The sequence below is a fragment of the Artibeus jamaicensis genome, unplaced genomic scaffold (assembly GCF_021234435.1).
Source record: "Artibeus jamaicensis isolate MK-2021 breed Jamaican fruit bat unplaced genomic scaffold, CSHL_Jam_final contig_859, whole genome shotgun sequence".
NCBI classification, from domain to species: Eukaryota; Metazoa; Chordata; class Mammalia; order Chiroptera; family Phyllostomidae; genus Artibeus; species Artibeus jamaicensis.
The window spans coordinates 3,152,390-3,168,195 of NW_026521989.1; the positions used below are offsets into that span (position 1 = coordinate 3,152,390).

The 15,806-nt window shown below is 61.2% G+C and overlaps 2 protein-coding genes and 1 long non-coding RNA gene across 5 annotated transcripts; 2 read left to right on the top strand and 1 right to left on the bottom strand.

Moving 5' to 3' along the window:
* Nucleotides 1-764: 764 nt before the first annotated feature.
* ASMTL (acetylserotonin O-methyltransferase like) lies at nt 765-11,792 on the top strand. 2 transcript variants are annotated; one of them, XM_037140512.2, is made up of 13 exons: nt 765-857; nt 1,676-1,807; nt 2,589-2,636; nt 2,783-2,847; nt 3,562-3,623; nt 3,835-3,943; nt 4,692-5,061; nt 7,366-7,528; nt 8,349-8,533; nt 8,870-9,002; nt 9,545-9,688; nt 10,059-10,181; nt 10,960-11,792. In XM_037140512.2, the coding sequence occupies exons 1-13, from the start codon at nt 765-767 to the stop codon at nt 11,169-11,171; spliced, it is 1,839 nt and encodes a 612-aa protein (XP_036996407.2). In that variant the 3' UTR covers nt 11,172-11,792. The 2 variants fall into 2 exon arrangements, with proteins under 2 accessions (XP_036996407.2, XP_053529401.1); XM_053673426.1 differs by lacking the exon at nt 765-857 and adding an exon at nt 914-966.
* LOC128628601 (uncharacterized) lies at nt 5,729-8,874 on the bottom strand. The gene is made up of 4 exons (XR_008393029.1): nt 8,660-8,874; nt 8,182-8,419; nt 6,773-7,506; nt 5,729-5,743 (listed from the first exon to the last, which is right to left on the bottom strand). It is a non-coding gene; the product is annotated as an uncharacterized LOC128628601 (long non-coding RNA).
* Nucleotides 11,793-12,848: 1,056 nt separating the features above from the next.
* LOC128628600 (probable bifunctional dTTP/UTP pyrophosphatase/methyltransferase protein) lies at nt 12,849-15,697 on the top strand. 2 transcript variants are annotated; one of them, XM_053673427.1, is made up of 4 exons: nt 12,849-13,041; nt 13,969-14,100; nt 14,885-14,986; nt 15,164-15,697. In XM_053673427.1, the coding sequence occupies exons 1-4, from the start codon at nt 12,949-12,951 to the stop codon at nt 15,680-15,682; spliced, it is 846 nt and encodes a 281-aa protein (XP_053529402.1). In that variant the 5' UTR covers nt 12,849-12,948; the 3' UTR covers nt 15,683-15,697. The 2 variants fall into 2 exon arrangements, with proteins under 2 accessions (XP_053529402.1, XP_053529403.1); XM_053673428.1 differs by lacking the exon at nt 15,164-15,697 and having other exon boundaries at nt 12,853-13,041; nt 14,885-15,152.
* The last annotated feature ends 109 nt before the right edge of the window (nt 15,698-15,806 follow it).

Below are 15,806 nucleotides of genomic sequence, written 5' to 3' on the forward strand. Positions count from 1 at the left end.
TCTATTCCTCTCTCTCTCTCTCTTTCTCACACATCTGCCTATCTATCCCCAACACGCGGTTCTCAAGAGGCAGTGATTCTGTCCGCAGGGAGCAGGTGGCGACTCCTTGATCACAGCTTGGAGAGCAGGTGCTGCCATCTGGTGCTCGGAAGCCAGGCTGCTCCGGCCCCGCTCCCCACTCCCGCCCCTACCGTCCCCCGATGCTGACGTCACTGCAATTACGTCCAGAAACCCGCCTTCGCCGGCGACGTCGTGCGCGTCTATCCGTCCATCATCCATCCCTTGGCCACCTGGAGATATATTCCTGCCGTCTGCGCGCGCCCCATGGCGCGCATGGGGATCCCCATCTCCGCGCCCCTACTGCGCCCACGCCAAGTCCGATCTTCGGGCCTCCATTCACGCATCACAAACGACTCCACGCTGCGAGAACCTCCGCCCGGCGGGGGCGGGGCGAGCTTCGGGGGCGGGGCTCCACTTGCGTCAGGTCGCGGGCGGAGCTTCTGAGGGGCGGGGCCTTGTTCAACGCTAGGCCGGGGAAGGGACCGGGCTAGGATCGGGGGCGTGGCACCGCGGGGAGGGTGGGCGGGGCCTTTTAAACGTCCGTTGGGGGCGGAGCTGGCTCGGGAGCGGTTCCGCTCAGTCCCGGGCACCGAGGTCGGCCGAGGCGGAGTTTTATCCTGGGCGGGGCTCCGGCGACTGTGCGCTGTCTGCGGGGCTGAGCACTTGTTGGCTGCTTCCTGTGCACGGGGACCCGGCCCGCGGCGATGGTGTTGTACCCGGTGATCCGGAAGCTGCTGGATAAGCGCGTGGTGTTGGCCAGCGCCTCCCCGCGGCGCCAGGAGATCCTGAGCAACGCGGTAAATGTCTGGGACCGGCCAGGGTCGGGTTTCAGGGAGCGAGGAGGGGGTTACCGATCCGGAAACCTAGTGACCCTGCAGCCTCGGGACCTTGGCCTGCTGGCAGCGGGTGCGCCAAGTGACCCGGGCCCGGTGATTGCGGGCTCGGGGGGCGGGCAGTTGGCGGCTGGTGACGAAGTGTGAGGTCCAGAGTCTTCAGGCCGAGACTTGGAGACCCGGGCGGTAGGGCTTGAGCCGGAGCCTATGCGATCTGGGGTCAGGGCCTTCAGGCCGGGCTTCACGTTCTGGCAACCTGTGTCCTGGCTGAGGTGACAGGGCGAGCCAGGTCAGGGTCCCCAGCTGCCTCTGTCCTGGGGCTGCTGGCCGAGGGGGAGGGCCAGAGCCATGTAGGTGCTCTGTAGGGCTGCCAAGGAGAGGGGCTGCTGACCCTCTGTGGTCAGAGTCCACAGTGCGGACCCTCGGTGTCAGTGCCCGTGACCACCTTCTCCCAGGGACTGTCCTGCCTGGTCAGCATTTCTGTCCTTTGCAGTTCTTGCAGGCAGGATATTTCCAGTCGCTGGCCCCCTGTGGGGGTGGAACACAGGACTTTGGAGCTGTCTGGGAGCCGTTTGACCCTGCGGATCTTTGTGCCCAGCACCTCAGTCAATACACAGGTCTTCCCTGTAGGTCTACAGTCTCGGCCACCTGGCATCTGACCCTTGGGGAAAGTTCAGTGTCTGTCACAGGAACTGAGAGCCCACACTGGCCGTGACCCAACCCGACTCTGTCGGACATTCCTGTGATCCTCACCCTCTCATTGTCCCCTTCTCCCATTGCAGGGGCTCAGGTTCGAGGTGGTTCCTTCCAGGTTCAAAGAGCAGCTCAGTAAAGCCTCGTTCCCCACCCCTTACGCATACGCCATGGAAACGGCCAAGCAGAAGGCTCTGGAGGTGGCCAGGAGGATGCACCAGGCAAGGGCTCTGCTTCTGCCACTCGGGACACGTGGGCTTTGGGAGAGGCGGTTGGGGGGCCAGGTTTTGAGTCGACGTGTTCCTTCCACGTCCACATGAGTGGGCAGTAACACCGCTTATCCACGGCTGAGTGTCGCAGAGGACCGGGCTGTTACACTCATGCAGCGTTTTTGTAGTACAGCTTGTCAACAAGAGTTAACGTAGCCAGTCTATTGCTTTGTTACCACAGAGGGGACTGTCCTCAGGAGCTAAAGGTGTCCTTTACAATTTAGAGTTAATGTTACTTGTCCGTTACCATGCGTAACTTTATAACACACCATCGTAGCTAATGGTATCATTTCTAGAATATAGATGATGAGTTACTTTGTTGGTATGTCCTACAACAGTATCATTTATGTGAATGTATCTATTACTATGTGTTACTGCGTAATACCTTCCTGTAATGAATACAATGGTTTCTTCCACTGCACAGAATTAATGTAACTTATCACTAGACGTTGCAATCACATCCCATGGCAGCTGGGATACTAAGTGCACTGTAGGTCCTACTGTGAGCAGTGGTACAAGTGAGTGAGTCCTGAGAGACCGGTGTTCTGAGGGGAAGGCTCCTGTGTCAGTGGGCCCCAGGGACGAGGTGGGACACACTCCCGTCCCCGCCCAGCACCAGGAGCCACGCAGGCCTTGCTCTCCATAGTCAGCCCAGGGACCAGCAGGGAAGCTGCTTGCACGCACCAATCCACAGACCCGCGTCCTTCCTGAAGCTGGGTTTGGATTCTTGCAGAAAGACCTGCGGGCCCCTGACGTCCTCATCGGAGCCGACACCATCGTGGTGAGTCCACCCCTAGGCCTGCAGCAGGGTTTACGTGTCCCGGGTGACTCTCACCTGGAACTGTAGGAAAGAGTGTCATACGTGGACATGGTGGCCTCTGCAGGCCGGGCTCGGGGCGTGGACGTGGCCTTGTCTCTCCCTCGCAGGCGCTGGAGGGGCTGATCCTGGAGAAGCCCGTGGACAAGGCAGACGCCTACAGCATGCTGTCCCGGTGGGTCCCGATGGCCCACGTCCCGGGCACCTGCGCGCATAGAGAGCGTGTGGGGCGGGGCTTCGGTCCTTGTGGGTGAATGCACAACCTCGCCCGTCAGCCTTCCCGGTCAGAGCAGAGGACAGACCCGGCATCCTTGAACTTAAGCTGCGTTAGTTCCACACAAATGCCACTGGAGCAGAAATCCATGGGGTCGTGGCCTTCGTTCTGATCCCTACTCATCCCACTGAGCAGCGGGGTGTCCCTCGGACGCCCTCCCTTTTCCGGCTTTCCCACAGCCCAGCAGGTCTGAGCCCGGGCTCCAGTCTGGGCCCCGGGCCTTCCCGACAGGTCCCGTGGTCCTGCGTCCCCCTCCCCCTGGGGGAGCAAACACAGCCTCCGAGGCACCTGCCCAGAGTGGTTCCGCCTGGGTTTTCCCTGCCCGGCCCGCCACTCCTGGGGGTCAGTGTGCTCCCCGGTGACCTGGGCGGTGGGTCGGTCCTGCAAGCGACACCCAGGGCTGCGACCCACTCCGAGAGCGTGGCCCCGCCCCTGCCCGCTCCTCCATCCGGCTGTTTGGGAAGGACCCTTGGAGACCTGCAGGCCAGGACGATGGGCGGACATAGGGTTGCAAATAGTGGGAAGGGGGTCCTGGCCCTGGGGCGCAGTGTCCCCTGTTCCTGGGGACACGGGTCCTGCTTCTTCCCTTGCCCACGGGGGTGACTTCTATTACAGGCTGAACGGGAAGGAGCACAGTGTGTTCACGGGGGTAGCCATCATCCACTGCTCCAACCAAGGTACCACGTCATCCCTGCTTCCACCTCGGGATCATGGAGGATGCCAGGGACTCTGGGTGCCCAGGGCCACCGGGGGCAGCTCCAGCGCCCTCCCACAGAATCCCTGCCTGGGAAGTTGGGGTGACGGTGCGGTCTGGGGTTGCCTCTGAGCCCCTCGGAGTGCCATGTCTGGATGCGGAGGGGACGTGTCCTCAGGGCCGACCCCTTGCAGGCGGCGGGCTGCACACGGACATCTCGGAGTTCTACCAGGAGACACGCGTGAGGTTCTCGCAGCTGTCAGAGGAGATGCTGTGGGACTACATCCACAGCGGGGAGCCCATGTGAGTGCCCCCCACGTCCACCCTGGGGACTGCGGCCAGGGCAGATGGGGCCGCAGGCGGCCGGTCTCCCAGTCCGTCCTGCGGCTCAGGCACTGGGCGGACGCCAGACACACCTGCTTTCCCTCCCTGGGGACACTGGCCAGAGGGACGTCGTCCTAGGGCCGCTGTTGCCTGCAGTTCACGCAGGGAGTGGTCTTCATGCCCTAAACACAAGGGTCCCGTCCTGTCCTGGGGGACGCAAGTCTGGGTGCAGAAAGGGGAAGGAGCGGGACACAGCAGTCCTGGGGGCTCGGTCCGGGTGCAGCAAGGAGCTGCAGGGCCCCCGCGCCCCATAAAGGGGCGACGCAGCCACCAGGAGGACCCGGGTCCGGGCCAGGTCCAAGTGACGCGTGGGGGCCCGGACCCCGGCAGCAGCGGAGCCCAGCCACGCTGGACTCCTTCCTGCAACCCCCCCCCCAGGTGGCCGCGTCCCGGGGTGGGTGGGACGCCAGCATCACAGCGGGGACACCGGCTCCACCTCGTCAGTGCGGGCGGGCAGGGCTCGGGGTGATGGAGGGCGCCCTGTAGGGCTGGGGCCGGCTGAGGGGCAGGGACGTCTCAGCCATCCCGCTGGGCTCGCGCTGCCTGTAGTTGTGTGGTTTCCACGAAACCCTGGCGGTGGTGCTTGGCCCCGAGCCCCCTGGGTAAGCCCCCTGATGTCTCCCCTTCTCCCCTCCCTCCTTCGTCCGGCCCCTCCCACCCCTCACAGGGACAAAGCTGGAGGCTACGGCATCCAGGCCCTGGGCGGCATGCTGGTGGAATCCATCCACGGGGACTTCCTCAACGTTGTGGGCTTCCCCCTGAACCGCTTCTGCCAGGAGCTGGCTGACCTGTACTGTCTGCCACGCCCCGAGGGCCTGCACCGGGTCAAACACGACTCCATCCCCGCCGTGGACACCTTTGAGGACCTCAGTGACCAGGAGGGCGGAGGCCCCAGCCAGGGAGGGGCTCAGGGGGGCCGCGCCCATCCCCAGGCTCAGGGCAGGAAGGACAGGGAGGACGCAGACCAGGAACCCACCGTGGAGAGCGTGCCTCCAACTGCGATTCTGGAACTGATAGATGGCTACAAAGTATCCAAGGTAACCGGCTGCGCGTGCGGGGTGGCTGTGACTAGGGGCTGGAAACAGCAGCAGCAATTCATCCCATCTCCGTCCTGGAGACCAGGCGTCCCAGGCCCAGGGGTCCCAGGGCTGCGCTCCCTGCACAGGCTCCAGGGAGGGGCCTTCCCCCTCTTCCAGCTCCGGGGGCTGCAGGCGTCCCCGGGCCGATGGCCGCATCTCTCTCTCCTCTGCTTCCGTCTCCACGTGGCTTCTCCTCTGGGTCTGGTCTCCTCTTCTGCCTCTTCTAAGCACACTGTCACTGGACGCAGGGCCACCTGACCCCGGACGACCCCCTCCCCTCAGATCCTTCACTAAGGGCACCTGAGTCCCAGGTAGCGGGGTGAGGACTTCAGCACACCTTTTTGGAGCCACAGCGCAGCCCCTAAGAGTGTCCTTGCTGGTGACCTGCTGCCACTCAGTGGCTGCAGACAGACGTGGGGACCTCGGGGACCAGCAGAGTGTGCTAGGTTCTCCGCCATTTGCTAGCAGGCTCTTGGGGAGGGAGGGGGCCGGGTGGGGGCGCTCAGGCTGCGGGACTGAGGCCCGCCCCGCTCAACTCTCCGTCCCTTCTCCTCTCCTGTGCACTCAAGGTCACAGGGGACTTGCTGTGGTAGGAAGGAAAGGGGGAGTGCTGGGTTGGACCTCACGTTCTCTCATTTGCCTGAAAAGAGGAATTCAGTCAGCGCTCGGCCGCACCTGCTCGCATCACAGGTTCCAGCTGCGCCCCGGCGCCTGCAGGCGGCCTTGACCTCCTTCACCCATCGGCTGTCCATCCGAGATCCGCTTTTCCATCTGCCCATCTGTCTACCACTTCTGTCCATCCATCTACCCATGTCTGCCTACCCTTCCTTCTCTCCCACCCTTCCTCCTTTTGTCTTATCATTCCTCCATCCATGCCTTCATCTATCCATCCACCCATCCATCCTTCACCCATCCACCATCCATCCATCCACCCATCCATCCATCTATCTATCCAACATCCACCCATCCATCCTTCCACCCATCCACCATCCATCCATCCACCCATCCATCCATCTATCCAACATCCACACATTCATCCTTCCATCCATCCATCCAACCATCCATCCATCCACCCATCCATCCACCCATCCATCCATCTATCCATCCACCCATCCACCCATCTGTCCATCCACCCATCCACCCATCCACCCATCTGTCCATCCACCATCCATCCATCCATCCACCCATCCACCAATCCATCCACCCATCCACCCATCCATCCATCCACCATCCATCCATCCACCCACCCATCCATCCATCCACCATCCACCCACCCACCCATCCACCATCTATCCATCCACCCACCATCCATCCATCCACCATCCATCCATCCATCCACCATCCATCCATCCATCCACCATCCATCCACCATCCATCCACCCATCCACCCACCCATCCATCCATCCATCCATCATCCACCCATCCACCATGTCTTTCTGTCCTTCCTTCCATCTCTGCCTCCCTCCATTCATTCTTCCATCTATCTGTTTATCCATCAATTTGTCCATCCATCCTTCCATCCTTGTATCCATCCATCCATGTGTCTGTCATGTCTTTTCACCTGTGTATCAGTCATTGACTGCCCATCTATGCAACCGTCCATCCCTGTGTTCGTCTGTCACCTGTTCACCTTCCTCTTCGTCCATGCACCCACTCGCCTACTGCTTACCTCACATCTCCAAGGCCTGCCAGTGGCCAGGCCTGCTGACCAAGCAGGAATGCCTCAGGGGGTCTGGGAGTGGAGGTGACCTGCCTGGTCTATCCTGTTTGTTCCTTCTCCATACAGCTGGCATTTATGGAAATGCCTCAGCGGCCACAGGGGGTTGTCTGTGGCAAAGACAGAGCTTGAGTGGCCATTCTCAAAGCCACATGAGGGCATGCATCCTGAGAAGTGTAGGGAACTGGTCCACCCGGGACTGGACCTCTGTGTCCAGGCCGAGTCCCATTTGGAGCTGCTGCTCTCGGGGCTTCACCGGCTGGGTCTCGGTGGTCCCGACTCAGCCGGTTGCAGCCCATTGCAGCTGCATGTGGGTTTTCTCCCACGGACAGCCTCCCTGGTGGGTAGGCACTGATTGCCAACAAACACCTGGTGCAGGATGGGTACCAGCTAGTGGCTCAACCCTCTCCTCCGTGGGGAAGAGAGTCCCACTGACAACTGGCACGATCTGGCCTGTTCGGACCTCCCACTTTGCACTTTGTGGGGGTGAAGAGCTCTCGATGAGCCACATGCCAAGTCTAACTGCAGCTGCCGCTCCCGCACAGGTCCTGGTCACAGCTTGCAACATGAAGGTGTTCGACTTACTGAGAGATGAAGGCCCCCTGCGTGCGGAGGACATTGCCAGGAAAACCGGTGCCTCAGAGATAGGAACTGGACAGCTGCTGGACGTCTGTGTAGCCCTGGGACTGCTGGACAAGACGGAGAGAGGTAAGGGGACCGGGAGGAGTTTCTCGGAGAGTCACAGAGGCAGAAGCACGTCACCGAGGGAACGGGGTCTGGGAGCCGAGGCAGGGACGACGGGACCCGCTGTCCCTCTGCCCTCAGAAGCCGGGCTGCTCCCCAGACGGTGGGACAGAGGATGGGGGGGAGAAAGGAGAAGGCGCGTGTGGGTGTTAGCACACGCGCACGTGAGGAGAATGCCTCCTTATGTGTCTGGTCTCTGGGGGCCGTCTCGGTCAGGGGTCTCCAGAGACACAGAACAAACCGGACATTTCCCTGTGCACGACACAGACACGGGTTATCTGGACGGACAGGTGAGAGGGAGGAGGAGAGATGGTAGATAGGTAGATGGATGGACAGAGGGACACAGTGGACAGGCGGATGGATGCGTGGTGGGTGGGTGGATGATGGATGGATGGGTAGAGAGGGTGTTGAGTGGACGGATGGATGGAAAGTCGTACATGGATGGATGGATGGGAAGATAGATGGATAGATGGACAGATAGATGGATGGATGGGCTGATGGATGATGGACAGATGCATGGATGGAGGGACGGAGGGACAGACAGCAGACTGAAGGAAGGAGTGCAGCAGGCTCAGTGCCCATCCAGGGCCCTTGGGGGAACCCCCCCCCATCGGCACCTGCGTGCGCCCCCCATGGCCGGCTCCCTCTGCAGCCGCCTGCCAGCGTGTGGTGAGCAGTCGTCTGGCGGGTGGCGTTTGTGCTCATTCCCTGTGGCACCCAGCTGTGGTCCCGTGGGGGAGGGCCAGCTGCATCGTCACTGTGAGGACCTCACCTGTCACTTCAGGTTACAGCAACACGCAGCTGGCCAGCCTGTACCTGCTGTCCGACGGCGAGTACTCCCTCCACAGCTTCGTCCTGTTCCAAAGGGACCTCATCTGGCCCTTCTACTCCCACCTGGACTTCGCTGTCCAGGAGGGTGCTGTCCAGTTTCAGAGGGTTCTGGGAACAGCCGGGGAAGAATCCTACGAGGTGACCTCCCAGAGATGTTCCTTCCACGCATGGGTTTGGGGAAAGGATCTGAGGGGGCGGGATCCGTGTCCATCCTATTGCTGCACGAAACTCGGCAGCCACTGAGCATGGGCCTTCGAACGTCACCAGTCCTGATGGCGTCCGCTGCGGGAGGGACGGCGCGGGGGAGAAGGGCACACAGAGCGAGGCAGAAGGCAGAGAGCAACAAGGCCTGGACAGGGACCCGCAGTCACAAGACAGACGGACAGGCACGGGGAGGCACTGCCCGCTGGGGGTGCCGCCGGCGTGCAGGGCCCCCGGCCCTGGCCTGCCTGCTCACGCCCTGCTCTGCCTCAGGGATTGTTCTACCAGACCCAGGAGAGGAAGCTGCAGTTCATGGCGGCCATGCACGGCTACACGAAGGTGGCGGTTCGCCAGGTGGCCACGGCCTTCGACCTGTCTCGGTTCACCTCCGCCTGCGACCTGGGAGGTGCGCACACTCCCCACCACACCCCCCAGGCACTCTGTGTCCCTGGCTGTGTGCACATCTTTCCCTGGGTCACACGGCGGGTGGCTGATGTGCTCATGAGACCGCAACATGGGCTTCTCTCTTGAAAACACCCCAAGGACTCCTGAGCTGCCAGCTTGCTTGTCCCCATTCTCCCTGCACAGCCTTCCTCCTCGTGGCCCAGACTGGCTGCTGAAGCAGCAGCCATCACGTCTGTGTTCACAAACAAGAAAAAGTTTGGGTGGTTACCAGACCTCCAGAACTTTGCCCTGAGGATTCTCTTCTCACACTATGACCACGCCTCACTCTCCTGCTCACCTACACGGTCTTGACCTTGGAAAGCCCCGAGGCCCACACAAGGCACGGGCCAGGTCTGCACCGCAGCTGGCTTTACTGCACGTCTCTGGCTTCAGTGCATGTTCCAGAACGTTGCTCGATTTGGCCTCGGTCCAACCTGGAAACTCACCCAGGCATCCCTAGGTGCCAGGAAGGTCAGGTGGTCAAGGGCGTGCTCTCCCCTGCAGGCTGCACAGGCGCCCTGGCCTACGAGCTGGCCAGACAGTACCCGGGGCTGAAGGTGACCGTGTTGGACCTGCCAGAGGTCATTGAGGACGCCGCGCATTTCCGACCGGACGGACCGCAGACGGGGCAGGTCAGCTTCATGCCAGGTGAGTGCGTCTGTGCCTTGGCATCTGGGCTGCCCCGGGCTGACCTCTGACACTGTGTCGCCTCTTCTGTCCCTTCTCAGGACACTGTCACTGGACGCAGGGCCACGTGACCCAGGACCACCTCCTCTCTGATCCTTCCCTCATCCCACCTGCCAGACCATATGGCTCCATATGTTTCCATGTGGCTACAGTTTCCATATGGCCACGGGTTCTGGCATTAGGACATGGAGCGTGTGCTGGGGGGACACTCACCCCACTACAAGCGGCCCGCCTTGCCCTTTCAGTTCAGAGGCGGTGCCGCCCCGCTTCTGCCTGGGGAGAGCCAGTTCCGGGGTCTCTGACGGAACGATCCCCTTTTGTGTTCCACCAGGGGACTTCTTCCGAGACCCTCTCCCGGAGGCCGACCTCTACATCCTCTCCAAAGTTCTGCACAACTGGCCGGACGAGAAGGTGCACCAGCTGCTCAGCCGGATCTCCCGCAGCTGCAAACCAGGTGAGGCCGCGTCCGCCACGGCCTCGTCTAAATATTTGTTTTCACTGTTTACAAGGTTTCTTCATGGACATTTAGAGACGGGGGAGGGAGGGAGAGACACGGGGATGTGAGAACAGATTGGCTGCCTCGCCGCCCCCCCCCCCCCCTGGAGACCTGTTCCCCAGCCCAGTCAGGAGCCGAGACTGGGCACAGAACCAGGGACGTCTCCCTGTGCAGGCCAGCAGGAAGTGCCCTCGGTCACAGAGGCCAGGGCACTTACTCTTCTCGTTTGTTTGTGTTCCAAAAGTCAGTAGCTTTCATTTCTAAGAAACGAGAAATGAACTTTGTCTTGGTAAGTGTCCGCCAGCCCCACTGTGGTGCTCAGTTTAGTGTCCTCAGAGGACACTCTTGATTCGAGGATGTGGAGACAAGTGACTGCACACTGGGACAGCTGTCCCCGAGCTTGTTTCCCCGAGTGTCATGGTCCCGGCCCCGCAGGGCAGTGACAAAGCCTGGGGCCTCCTGCCCCACAAGACCCCTCCCGCACCTGCCCTGCCCCGTCCCTCCGTCCCCAGCCTCCCCCCCCCATCTCGCTGTCTGTCCTCTCTGTCTCCTGTGTCCTTGCCTCCCCCTCTGTTGTTCCGTGTCTGCGTGTGTCTCTGTCTTCCCTCTGTCTCCCTGTCTGATTCCCCAGCCTGCTGGTGTCTGTCTGCAGCCTCTACCCATGAGGGCTGGCGTCCCTCAGGCCCCCTCCCCCACTTCCCAGGGCAGAACCCAGAGTCCACTCTCATGTACACAGGGGGCGGCCTGCTGGTGGTGGAGCTGCTGCTGGACGAGAAGTGCCAGTCTCTGATCCCCGTGCTGCAGTCGCTGACCATGATGGTGCTGTTCCTGAGCAGGGAGCGCACCCTGAGCGAGTACCGCAGCCTGCTGCAGGCTCACGGCTTCACCGACGTGCGGGCTGCGTACCTCGGGAGCACTGTGGACGCCATCCTGGCCACCAGAGCCTGACAGCCACCTGCATACAGGTCACAGGGTCACTCCCTCGGGAGACAGCAGCCCACAGTCCCCAAGTGTGTCCCGTCAGGTGGAAAGTCGACTGCAAGGGGCGGCGTCACACCCCAGGTGAAAGAAGGTGCTCAGCCCTGGCTCTAGGAGCGGGGTGGTGGGGCTGCGCGGGACAGGGCAGTGCTCACTGGGTCCCTCCACGCGTCAGCGGAGGCAGTCACCAGGGCACAGGCCGTGTCATTCCCATGTGTACGTTCCAGCTCCGCCACAGCCCCCATCAGCACAGTGTTAGATGCACAACTTGTGGACATGTGGTTTCTGCCTGAGATGGATTTTATACACAATCCGGATGTCGATTTACAAGACACACACACCTGCACGATTTACACAGTGCAGATAATCACAGCCACCCACCCGTGCACAGTCCCGGGTGGACACCTTGGTCCTGCACTCTCCCCTGTGCCCTGAGCCCAGGACCCACCCACGGGAGACCCCCGGCTGCCAGGGTGACAGCCAGGTGACCCTTGTGGGAACTGAGGAAGGGTCCCGGTCCCCTGACACCAAGTGCTGTCCCCTTATTGCTGCTGGAAATGTTCCTAGAAACAATGAACACAGTGAGAAGACTCCCAGCCTGAGTGTCTGATTATTAGGGACACTGTGGGAACACAGTGGCCTTCAGAGAGTCTGGGAAAGGAGGGGGGGTGGGCACGCACCCATGTCTCTCTCATAAAGGGTTTTCCTCTGCAGGCGTGGGCGGGGATCTCCCCGAGGTGGGGGTGGCCTGAGCCCGCCCTCGGGTGCAGGTCCCTCATTCCTTTGCTCATTCAGGGGTGTGTGAGGGCCCCTGGACACAGGACTGTCTGGGTGGGTTGTCCTGGGGTAAAGTCTGCCCTAAGGGGGTGGGTGTGGGGAACAGCTCAGGGCAGCAGCTTGCAGCAACAGGATCTGAGTGCACAGGGCCTCAGTCCTTCCCCTTCCCTTTTGGGGACCCCGTGGGTCCCTGTGGGTCCCCACACCATGTAGCCTGCTGGCCCCTCAGCAGACCAGGCTGCTTAAAGGCAGAGCTGGGCCACTGCATCCAGGCCTCGTCACCGTGAGGGCCATGCAGAGCCTTCCCTGGACCGGACCCCACACCTTGGGGAGCCCAGGGTGGTGTGTGACCCCTACCTCAGTCCCTAACCTGTGGCGAACCTGCCCATCCCCCCTGTCTCTCATCCACCCTGCGGACACCCTGGGCTGACCTGAAGGTCGTCCTGAACCAGCCCAGTGGCCGGCAGTCCTCCTCATCAAGCCAGAGAACCAAGGGATCCGGGTCATCAAGTACAAGGCATGGCCGCAAACTGGACCCCCAAAGCGCACTGGGGAGCTGGGGGTCCTCGGACACAGTGTGCACACAGACACAGGTTATTGGATGGCACCAACTGGCCACAGGAATGCAGGATGTGGGTGTGAGGGTGCAGAACAGGCCTGGAAGCTGAGCTCTGCTTGGGGCGTGGCTGCAGTAGGTGGGCGGGGCCAGGACCCCACTAATTGTCCAAAGAGTGGTCAGGGCCCAGATCCGCAGGGGCGGGGCCTGGTGGGCGGGGCCAGGACCCCACTAATTGTCCAAAGAGTGGTCTGGGCCCAGATCCGCAGGGGCGGGGCCTGGGGGCGTGGCCTCGGTCGGGGCGGGGCTTCGTCAGAGTGGGCCAGGCCTCAAGGACCCAGACCCAGGAGCAGGAGGCCTGGCCCAGCAGACCATCCCTTGAGCCACAGGGCGTGGGGCGCCGACTCGAGAGCCATGGTCTTCTTCCCGCTGATCCCGCAGCTGCTGCATAAGCGTGTGGTGATGGCCCGCACTGCCCCGCGCCACCTCAATCTCCTAAGAAATGCGGTGAATAGTTGGGACAGAACCGGGTCGGGTTCTGGGTGCGAGGGGCGTGCTACTGATCCCCGAGCCTACTCAACCTGGGGCCCCTGGACGGGTGGAGCACCAGGGGCTGCCTACTGCCCTGGCCCGGTGTTTGGGGCCGGTGGGCACATGGGGACCAGCGACGAGGTGTGAGGTCCACCGTCTCTAGGCCCAGACCAGGAACTGAAGCAGTGGGGTCTGGGGGAAGCTCCTAGTGGCCGGGGTTCAGGTCGGTGGGCCCGGGGAAGCCAGAACCCGTGTCACGTGGGCTCCAGTGTTCTGACCAGGCCCGGGGGTCTGGTGTGCTCCATGACATGGCCTCTTGGCAGAACAAATCGGTGCCCGGTACTCAGCTGCCCCTGCCCTGAGGCTGCTGGGGGAGGGGCAGGGACCAAGCCACAGGGGTGCTTTGTAGGGGCTGCCAAGGGAGGGACCGCCGACACCAGGGCCTCAGGGGCCACAGAGCAGGCACTCCAGAGGCCATGGACACGACCAACCCGGTTCAGGCACCGGGAACTGCCTTGCTCGGTCAGGATGAGGGACCCCTGAGGTAGTCCCATTTCCCCACACAACTTATTTCTGTCCTTTGCGTTTCCTGCAGGCAGTGAATTTCCAGGGGCTGGGCCCCTGTGGGGGTGGAGTACCGGCCTTGGGAATGTCCTGGGGGCTCTTCCACCCACAGAGGTACACAGCACCTCAGTCAATACTGCCCCCCGGGGCCTTTGGGTGACCAGCATGAACACAGGTCTTCCTTCTAGGTCCCAAGATCCGGCTGTGCAGGATGTGCTGTTGGAGAGAGTTCAGGGTCTGGTCCGGCACTGAGAGCCCACACTGGCCGTGACCCAGCCCATTGTGATTGGTGCAAGCTGCGTGCCTCACCCTCTCACTGTCCCCCTTCTCCCATTGCAGGGGCCCAGGTTCCAGGTGGTTCCTTCCAGGTTCAAAGGGCAGCTCAGTAAAGCCTCGTTCCCCACCCCTTACGCATACGCCATGGAAACGGCCAAGCAGAAGACTCTGGAGGTGGCCAGGAGGATGCACCAGGCAAGGGCTCTGCTTCTGCCACTCGGGACACGTGGGCTTTGGGAGAGGCGGTTGGGGGGCCAGGTTTTGAGTCGACGTGTTCCTTCCACGTCCACTGGAGTGGGCAGTAACACCGCTTATCTACGGCTGAGTGTCGCAGAGGACCGGGCTGTTACACTCATGCAGCGTTTTTGTAGTACAGCTTGTCAACAAGAGTTAACGTAGTAGCCAGTCTATTGCTTTGTTACCACAGAGGGGACTGTCCTCAGGAGCCCAAGGTGTCCTTTACAATTTAGAGTTAACGTTACTTGTCCGTTACCATGTGTAACTTTATAACACACCATTGTAGCTAATGGTATCACTTCTAGAATATAGATGATGAGTTACTTTGTTGGTATGTCCTACAACAGTATCATTTATGTGAATGTATCTATTACTATGTGTTACTGCGTAATCCCTTCCTGTAATGAATACAATGGTTTCTTCCACTGCACAGAATTAATGTAACTTATCACTACACGTTGCAATCACATCCCATGGCAGCTGGGATACTAAGTGCACTGTAGGTCCTACTGTGAGCAGTGGTACAAGTGAGTGAGTCCTGAGAGACCGGTGTTCTGAGGGGAAGGCTCCTGTGTCAGTGGGGCCCAGGGACGAGGTGGGACACACTCCCGTCCCCGCCCAGCACCAGGAGCCACGCAGGCCTTGCTCTCCAGAGTCAGCCCAGGGACCAGCAGGGAAGCTGCTTGCAGGCACCAAACCACAGACCCGAGTCCTTCCTGAAGCTGGGTTCGGATTCTTGCAGAAGCACGGGAAGGACGCGAAGGATGCAGACTGCACAGCCACCGTGGAGAGCCTGCCCCCGACTGCCATTGTGAAGATGATATACGGCCTCAAAGTGTCCCAGGTGTCCTGCCGGGGGCCCTGGGGTGACTTGACGAAGGGCTACAACCTGGGGGCTAAGCCATGGGAAGTCATCTTGTTTCTGTCCTGGACACCAGGCGTCTGAGATGCAGGTCTCCCTGGGTCACCCTTGCTTGGAGGGTCCAGGGAGGTTCTAACTGGGCCTGCTGCTCCCGCACAGGTCCTCTTCACAGCTTGCAAGATGAAGGTGTTCGACTTACTGAGAGATGAAGGCCCCCTGCGTGCGGAGGACATTGCCAGGAAAATCGGTGCCTCAGAGATAGGAACTGGACAGCTGCTGGACGTCTGTGTAGCCCTGGGACTGCTGGACAAGACGGAGAGAGGTAAGGGGACCGGGAGGTGTTTCTCGGAGAGTCACAGAGGCAGAAGCACATCACCGAGGGAACGGGGTCTGGGAGCCGAGGCAGGGACGACCGGACCCGCTGTCCCTTTGCCCTCAGAAGCCGGGCCGCTCCCCAGACGGTGGGACAGAGGATGGGGGGGAGAAAGGAGAAGGCATGTGTGGGTGTCAGCACATGCGCACGTGAGGAGAATGCCTCCTTATGTGTCTGGTCTCTGGGGGCCGTCTCGGTCAGGGGTCTCCAGAGACACAGAACAAACCGGACATTTCCCTGTGCACGACACAGACACGGGTTATCTGGACGGACAGGTGAGAGGGAGGAGGAGAGATGGTAGATAGGTAGATGGATGGACAGAGGGACACAGTGGACAGGTGGATGGATGCGTGGTGGGTGGGTGGATGATGGATGGATGGATAGAGAGGGTGTTGAGTGGATGGATGGATGGATGGATGGATGGGAAGA

Bases quoted from the DNA above. Each gene is read 5' to 3' on its own strand.
- ASMTL (XM_037140512.2), top strand. From the start codon at position 765: ATGGTGTTGTACCCGGTGATCCGGAAGCTGCTGGATAAGCGCGTGGTG. The intron at 3,944-4,691 runs GTGAGTGCCCCC...CACCCCTCACAG, and splicing joins ATCCACAGCGGGGAGCCCAT to GGACAAAGCTGGAGGCTACG. The intron at 10,182-10,959 runs GTGAGGCCGCGT...TCATGTACACAG, and splicing joins CTCCCGCAGCTGCAAACCAG to GGGGCGGCCTGCTGGTGGTG.
- LOC128628600 (XM_053673427.1), top strand. From the start codon at position 12,949: ATGGTCTTCTTCCCGCTGATCCCGCAGCTGCTGCATAAGCGTGTGGTG. The intron at 13,042-13,968 runs GTGAATAGTTGG...CTCCCATTGCAG, and splicing joins TCAATCTCCTAAGAAATGCG to GGGCCCAGGTTCCAGGTGGT. The intron at 14,987-15,163 runs GTGTCCTGCCGG...GCTCCCGCACAG, and splicing joins ACGGCCTCAAAGTGTCCCAG to GTCCTCTTCACAGCTTGCAA.